Here is an 8,297-nt window from a genome sequence, read left to right as displayed (position 1 = left end):
TAATTTCAAAATATGGTAAGGTGGGGTTGTGTAGAAAAATATAGAAAGAAACAATCAATGAAAAATAGCATAATAGAATAGACATAGGGGAAAGTAAGTATTTAAGAAGTATTTAAGAAGTAGCGTTATGCGTTAAATCAATCTTTAAATAATAAAATTGAATTATGACAAATTTTTTGTCTTGCATTTGCATGTGGTGCCATCTCATCAACACTATATTGGCTACACCTTGCGTTGGAATCACTTCCACGTAGTACTCCTAGATATATAATTGCCTCATATACCACTCTTTTCCTTCAATTTACAATGGGCCTCTAACTCCATTGTTATTATATAAAGCCTTATTGCACCAATACATAATAACTACCACCATCTTCTTCTTCTTTTCCACCTTACTTGGTAAGATAGAGAACATATAAGATTTTCTTATATAATGGAGCAAAAGGTAGCGGCGCATGTTATTGGCGTACTAGAAGACGACTTAAAGATGGAGTTAGATAGTAGTAGTATTCATTATTGGAATAATATTATGATGAATAACACTACTATTAATTCTAGTAGTGAGAATGTAATTATTAATCATGATGTTGGGAATAGCAGTAATATGATTTATCCAAACTCTCTCTTGAGCAAACGCCAAATGAGATCCCTCACCGCAGTCTGCGACACATTGTTACCATCCATCGACGCTTCCGACCACACCACCGACGACGCTGTACTCAAATTCTACGCCACCTCCGCTTCAATGGACCAAACTCCACAACACGTACGTATATACATATATATATTTATATATTATATAAGCTTTTTGTTTCTACTTTCTCTGGTACAATTACTAGATGGTGAGGTACAACATTTTACTTACATATTTATGTATTAATTATATCTGTGCAGATAGGTGGGCTGATTAGCCAAAAATTGAAACACCCAAAGGTGTGGCTGCTGAAAGTGGCATTGTGGGCGCTGTCTACATGGTACGGAACGCTCATCCTCTGCGGAACAGCCAGCCTTTCCTCCTCTTTCCCGTACTTTCAAACCTTTCCTAACCTCTCTCTCCAGAAACGCCTCCAGATTCTGGAATCATGGTCTCGCAGTTACTTTTTTCTTCTTCGTCTTCTCTTCAAGGTCCTCAAGATTCTCACTCTCCTCGTCTTTTTCACCCAGGTATCTTCCTATTATTATTATTATTATTATTATTATTATTATGTTGACAATATATAGATAGAAAATTAAATTACTAAAAAGAGGATACGTACAGATTGGCATAAAATGTATTTTGAGATTATATAATTAATAAAACTAATATAAAATTAGTGTGTTATCATAGTGTTTTCGTGATGATTTGATTGGTAGATCATGTAGTATATAAATGTATCCGTGTTATTAATTTTGATATTTGCTTAAAGATTTTGTTCAATAAACTACATATAATTAAATTTATAGCAATCTTGTTAGTTGGGAAGTAGGTAATATATGATGTAGAGCCACTTGTCTCACACTTATTAATTAATTTTAAAAATTTAATGAGGCCTGAGTATTATATATTACATATTAAATTATTGATCATGCATTATATAAATTTTGTTAGTCTGATTATCATCTGTATATGCATACATGCAGATTAATTGAACCAGCTATAGTTCCAAATATTATCAACACAATTTGAACTTCAAACTATCACACTAACTATGACTACACCATACATTAAATTAAAGAATATTCTTCTTCATCAATCATATTCATTTGCAAACCGTAGTAGTCCTTAATTTTAATTGTTGTATAACTTATATTTTCCCACCAGCATGACATAGACACACACATCTTCTTTAAATTTCCATGGCCCGTAATCGAGTAATGACACTAATTTAATTGTCACCAAACACAAGTAGCTAGCTGATTGGCAGATCAGTAAAATGTGGCATTCATTAATCAAATTTATTATTATCTATGTTTTGATTATTACTAAATCTAAATGTAGTATATATACTATTAAGTTTTTATGTGCCTGATGATACTATTAATATATGAAATTGATCACATTAATAACTTTCAGTTGGATGAGAAAACAAGCGACAACATTTCATGGAAAGCAATTGGCTACACTGGACCCGATTCTAGTACAACTACTGATCATGACCAAAAACAACAATCGGAGGAACACTCAGAAGACTCAGAACAACACTTCGGGCCTCTTTACAGCGGAATTGTAAATCTCAACAATCCGGAAAGCATATCTAATCTAAGGATCTTCGGATTTCCATCCCAATCACGTCCAAGACCCGCCACAACAACCTCACTCAACAATCCTTTCCTAACCATTAAATGCGATGTGGTCGTGGTTGGTTCCGGTTCTGGAGGCGGTGTGGTGGCGGGCGCCCTTGCTATGGCAGGTTACAAAGTACTAGTTCTTGAACAAGGAAATTACTACGCCAGAAAAAACCTCACACTTCTCGAAGGGCCCACCATGGACAACATGTACTTGTCCAATGGTTTGATGGCCACCGACGACATGCAAGTTTTGTTGCTGGCCGGTTCTACAGTGGGAGGCGGCTCTACTATCAATTGGTCAGCCTCAATTCGCACCCCTGAGCATGTTATGAAGGAATGGTGTGACCGGTGTGAGCTCGAGCTCTTCGGCAGCCAAATGTACCGAGAAGCGTTGGATGTGGTGTGCGAAAGAATGGAAGTACAGTCAGAGTTTACAGAAGAAGGCTTCAACAACTCAATTCTAAGAAAAGGGTGTCAACAACTAGGTCATTCCGTCCATAACATCCCGCGAAATGCACCAGCCAATCATTATTGCGGCTGGTGTTGTTTCGGCTGCAAAGACGGGAAGAAGAAAGGAACGTCCGAGACATGGTTGAAGGACCTCGTTGACTCTGGTAACGGAGTCATTCTCCCAAGCTGTGAGGCCGTAAAAGTATTGCACCATAGAAAGAAAGGAAGAGCGCGAAGTACCGCAAAGGGAGTGGCCTTCCACTTCCAAAATAAATCAGGGAAGAAAGAAATGTGCATTGTAGAGTCCAAGGTGACTGTGGTGGCATGCGGGGCTCTTAGGACTCCAACACTTTTGAAAAAAAGTGGTGTAAAGAATCCCAATGTAGGAAAGTACTTGCATCTTCACCCGGTTGTGATGGCATGGGGCCAATTTCCGGATATGGATAAGAAAAGCTACGAAGGAGGGATCATGACAACAATGTCGAGTTTGGAGGATAAGTCAGGATATGGAGTTGTTATACAGACGCCGTCTCTTCACCCTGGGATGTTCTCGATTCTGATGCCATGGATTTCAGGAAAAGATATGAAAGATCGAATGCAAATGTTTTCTAAAACAGCTCATGTGTTTGCGTTAGCAAGGGACAAAGGTTGTGGAAGAGTGATGTCTGAAAGTTCTATTGGGTATGAGTTCGAACAGGAAGACGAGGAGAAACTTCAAAGAGGAGTGGAGAAGATTCTAAGAATAATGGCGGCTGCGGGGGCCGAGAAGATTGGAACACACAATAGAGAAGGGAGGAGCATTAATGTAAGAACCTCAAGCAATGATGAGTTGGAGAGGTTTATAAAAGAGGAGAGTAGGAGGCCAATCAATGGGCTTTCATCTCCCGTTTGTTCGGCTCATCAAATGGGGAGTTGTCGAATGGGAGTGAGGGCGGAGAAGTCAGTGGTGGATCAGACTGGGGAGAGCTGGGATGTTGAGGGACTGTTCTTGGCTGATACAAGTGTGTTTCCCACTGCTCTTGGAGTTAATCCAATGGTCACTGTTCAGGCACTTGCTTATTGCACAGCCCAATCAATTCTTCAAGTTTTAAGAAGGAAGAAATTAACCTTTAATTAATTAACCACTTCTTACTTCTCAAGTGGACTTATTTAAATATTATAGTTATTTGTTGGGCTTTCTGCCTTAAATAAAACTATATTTCAATGTAATATTTTCTATTCAATTATCAATAAAGAAACAGATGTAATTTCATTACTTTTTTAATGTATTATTTGGTTCATGAGATCATTTATTTACTTATTTGATTAATAAATTCATCCAAACCCTTATCACACTGATATTCTTGTTTATTGTGTTGTCAACATAGTGGAAAGTAATCAAGATTGTGAGATTAAATGTATTCGTAGATTTATCAGGTTACAGGGTTTAACTAATATGATAATCTACAACGTAGTTTACTTGCACTTTGGATAAGTGCTATGTCTTTTCCAGGGCATTGGTTAAAGTAAGCTTGGGTTGGATGTATGGAGTATACATCGGAAGGGAGCGATATTGAACTTGAACTAGATATGATAATTTTACCGTAGTATCTATTCAATTCAATATCACCTAGTTGATCCTAGATCAAATGATATCAATCCTGACAAGGTTAGGTTCGATCTCAAGAGTGTTATTTGTGTTCTTTTATTTGTTAGTTAAGCCTACCTTTTGGTCCGGGTGATACGTACATTTTGGGAACACGATAGTACAATTGTGTGGGAGCGCTAATCATAGATATGGAATCTATAGCTTCTATCCAAACATAGAAGGGAAATAATGATTTCCTTCGAGCTTGGCTAAATAGAGATAAATCATAGAGCGCTCACTAAAATAGCATTTTATAGGTTGCTAAGTGTTTTAAGGATAAAATTCATTGAAATGGTGTAACAGTAATTTTGTCCCTATGCAATGTAAATCATCTATAGAGGATCATTGATTATTGGGATTATAACAATGGATAATTAATAGCGTATCTATATCGTGGAACATATAGAGCGTTCTATATAACTGGAAGTGCAATTCCAAGTTCTATAGTGGTTCAACGAGGAATTAATAAGTTAGAGAATTTACTTGGTAAATTCTAGATCTGCTTATTAGAAGCTCGGTTATATAGGCCCATGGTCCCCATACTAGTTGGGACAAATTGCTTGTAAGACTAAGTTAATTGATTTTAATTCTAAAATTAGACTATGTCTAGTTTGTGAATTTTCACTATGTTATGGCTTGATTGTGAAGAAATAGTATTTTAGGGTTAATTTATTAATTAAGAGACTTTGTGGAGTCTAATTAATAAATATTATAAATGACAATTTTATTTGATAATTATTTTAATTATTAAATAAATAGTTTTGGCATTTATAGGGTTGAAATTGCAAAAAGTAGTATTTGTGAAAAATAGATAAAATAGTTGAGAAAAATGGCAAAAACCAAACTAATGTAGGGCCCATTAAGTGGCTGGCCATTAGGTGCCTATTTTACTTTATTTTTATCAATTTTTTATTCCAAATAATTCTACCCTAACTCTATTGGAAATTAGTATAAAAAGAAGGCTATGGTCTCATTATCCAACTAATGCCTCCAAAGCTTAAAACCTAGTTTTCTCTCTAGGTTTATGAGACCCTCTTCTTTTCTTCTCTTAATTTCGAAATCCATAGCTATTCTTCACAAACCAATATTCAGCAATTAGTGATTGAGTGCATGCCCACAAATAACAAGTGAGTCCTCAATCATAGTATGTAAGACTGTGAAGAATCCAAAAAACAAGAAGGAGAATCGGGCTTAGATCTTGGTGATACTCTACTACACTATGGATACAAGGGTTAGAGATCTGAGTGGAATGAGTAATTTAATTCTGCTGCAACCAGTGTAAGGTTTCTCATACCTTTTATGTGTTTATTTTCATCGTTTTAGAAATTCATATTAGGATGTTAAAAACATACTTGTTAGTAAACCTAGATCCTGGTAAAATATATTCCAACATTATTTAAATAATTATTCAACTCTTTTGCTATAGTGTACCTTGATGATAATTATTATTAGAGCATTGATATCTCAATACTACAATGATGTGGCATCTTACAATTTGTTTGTAGTTTCCTATATTATTTATTTAATCAAAATATATGAGAGTCAATATTAAACTATACCCATAACAATTCCCTACCAATACTTTAACATTTTTCTTATTATTATTGTTTAGCAAGTTTTTCGGCAATCGAATAATTATAGAGATTAAAAATGTAACAAAAGAAAAAATGGCAAGAATATTGACAATAGATTTTTATGTGGTTGAGGCGTTAATTATCCTTAGTCCACGAGTCCATTTTATTAGGCTCTTTGGCCAGACAATGTTGTGTTGGGTTTTATGCCCTAAATAAAACTCATTTCAATATAATCAGATTTACTTATTAATATAGATCAGAAATAACATTTAATGTTGCATGGTTCACATGATTTATTTCATGATTATATGTACTTAATGTATGAATTCATCTGAAACCATTTTCACATACTTGATCCTGTTTATTGTGCTGTCAATACATTGGAAAGTAAACATGACTATGTGAATAAAGTTTCCTAGATTTATCAGACATAGGGTTTTACTGATATGATAATCTACAACAGAGTTTACTTGCATTTGGAGAAATGCTATGTTCTTTCCAGAGCATTGGTTAAAGTAAAGCTCAGGTTGGATGCATCGAGTATGCATCGGAAGGGACCGATATTGAACTTTGACTTAGATTTATTAAACTTACCGTAATATCTATTCAAGTCAATATCGCCTAGTTGATCCTAGATCAAATGATCTTAATCCTGTTATGATTAGGCTCGATCTCGAGAGGCTATTCGTGTTCTTTGATTTGTTAGTTAAGCCTACTTTTAGGTCAGGGTGATACGTACATTTTGGGACCACGGTAGTGCAATTGAGTGGGAGCGCTAACATAAACATGGAATCTATAGCTTCTATCTGGCGAATAGTAAGTAAAGGATGATCTCCATCGAGCTTGACCAAACGAAAAATAAATGGTGGAGATCTCATTTAACATAAGCTGAAATATCATTTATACGGGGTTAAGTGTTTTAAGGATTAAATACATTGTAGGGTGTAACGGTAATATAATCCCTTTACAGTGTAGATCATTCATATAGAGGATCATTGATCAAATTAGGATTATACCAATGGATAACTAATGATGTGTCTATATGGTGGAACATATAGAGCATTCTATATACTGAGAGTGCAATTCTAAGTTCTATGCGTGGATTCAACGAAGAATTAATAAGTCAGTGAATTTAGGTTATAAATTCTTGATCTGCTTATTGGAAGCTCGGTTATATAGACCCATGGTCCCCCCACTAGTTGAGATAATATTGCTTGTAAGACTCATATATTTGGTTTTGATTAATCAATTATAATTCTCAACTTCGACTATGTCTATTTGTGAATTTCTCACTAAGTAAGGGCGAAATTGTAAAGAAAGAGTTTTAGGGGCATATTTGTTAATTATGATACTTTGTATGGTTCAATTAATAAATATGATAAATGACAATATTATTTAATAATTATTTATAGTTATTAAATAGTTAGAATTGACATTTAAATGGTTGAATTAGTAAATTGGCGTTTTTGAGAAAATCAGATGCAGAAAAGATAAAACTGCAAAATTACAAAAAGTGAGGCCCAAATCCACATGTATAGAGCCGACCACTTTTGTAGGGAATTGAAACTGATATTTTCATTATTTTAATGCCAAATAATTCAAACCTAACCCTAGTGGAATGCTATAAATAGATAGGGAAGGCTTCAGGAAAATTACACTTCTGATTCAGAAAAAACTGAGCCTCTCTCTCTCCCTATCTTTGGCCGACCTCTTCTCCTCTTTCTTCTTCATTGAAATTTCGAAATTCTTAGTGTTAGAGTAGTGCCCACACACAGCAAGTGATACCTCAACCATGGTGAGGAAGATCGTGAAGAAAGACTTTCAGCAAGAAGGAGTTTCAGCACTAAAGAATCAGAGAAAGAGATCTAGGTTCAGATATTGATAATGCTCTGCTACAGAAAGGAATCAAGGGCTAGATATCTGAACGGAAGGAGTCATATTATTCCGCTCCACCCAATGTAAGGTTTCCTAAACTTTATATGTGTTTATTTCATCGTTTTAGAAAGTTCATATTTAGGGTGTTAATCAACATACTTGTGAGTAGATCTAAGATCCTGGTAAATTAATTTCCAACATGTTGATACAAATACAAAAGAGATAGACTTTACTTTGATATACCGTTTTCCTCCTGAGGAAGAGGAAGCTTAGTAGAAATATTATAGAGTTAATAATAAAATTACATTAATATATTTACAAAGTGTTAGCCCTCGGTCTCAAAATGGAGAGTTGAAGGGATTTAAGTAGAAGAAGTGCCAATTCGGATCTGTCTCTTGCCTTGTGCATCTTCGGGGAAATTTATAGGCCGATCCCTCGCAAGGATAGTTGTTGATGGATCTTCTGTTGGGGATTATTTTACCAGGATCTGAATTTACTACCAT

At 35.1% G+C, this 8,297-nt stretch overlaps 1 protein-coding gene across 1 annotated transcript; it reads left to right on the top strand.

Moving 5' to 3' along the window:
* The first annotated feature begins 253 nt into the window (after positions 1-253).
* On the top strand, positions 254-3,970 carry LOC115698071 (long-chain-alcohol oxidase FAO4A). Its single transcript, XM_030625252.2, has 3 exons — positions 254-766; positions 895-1,164; positions 2,054-3,970. The coding sequence occupies exons 1-3, from the start codon at positions 434-436 to the stop codon at positions 3,833-3,835; spliced, it is 2,385 nt and encodes a 794-aa protein (XP_030481112.1). The 5' UTR covers positions 254-433; the 3' UTR covers positions 3,836-3,970.
* Positions 3,971-8,297: the final 4,327 nt, after the last annotated feature.

This window comes from Cannabis sativa, chromosome 7 (assembly GCF_029168945.1).
Source record: "Cannabis sativa cultivar Pink pepper isolate KNU-18-1 chromosome 7, ASM2916894v1, whole genome shotgun sequence".
Lineage (NCBI taxonomy): Eukaryota > Viridiplantae > Streptophyta > Magnoliopsida > Rosales > Cannabaceae > Cannabis > Cannabis sativa.
Note: the sequence above shows the minus strand (reverse complement) of the source record. Positions and strands in the feature narration are given on the sequence as shown.

Coding starts and splice junctions, on each gene's coding strand:
- LOC115698071 (XM_030625252.2), top strand. CDS start 434: ATGGAGCAAAAGGTAGCGGCGCATGTTATTGGCGTACTAGAAGACGAC. Junction 767..894: donor TGGACCAAACTCCACAACAC/GTACGTATATAC, acceptor ATATCTGTGCAG/ATAGGTGGGCTGATTAGCCA. Junction 1,165..2,053: donor TCCTCGTCTTTTTCACCCAG/GTATCTTCCTAT, acceptor AATAACTTTCAG/TTGGATGAGAAAACAAGCGA.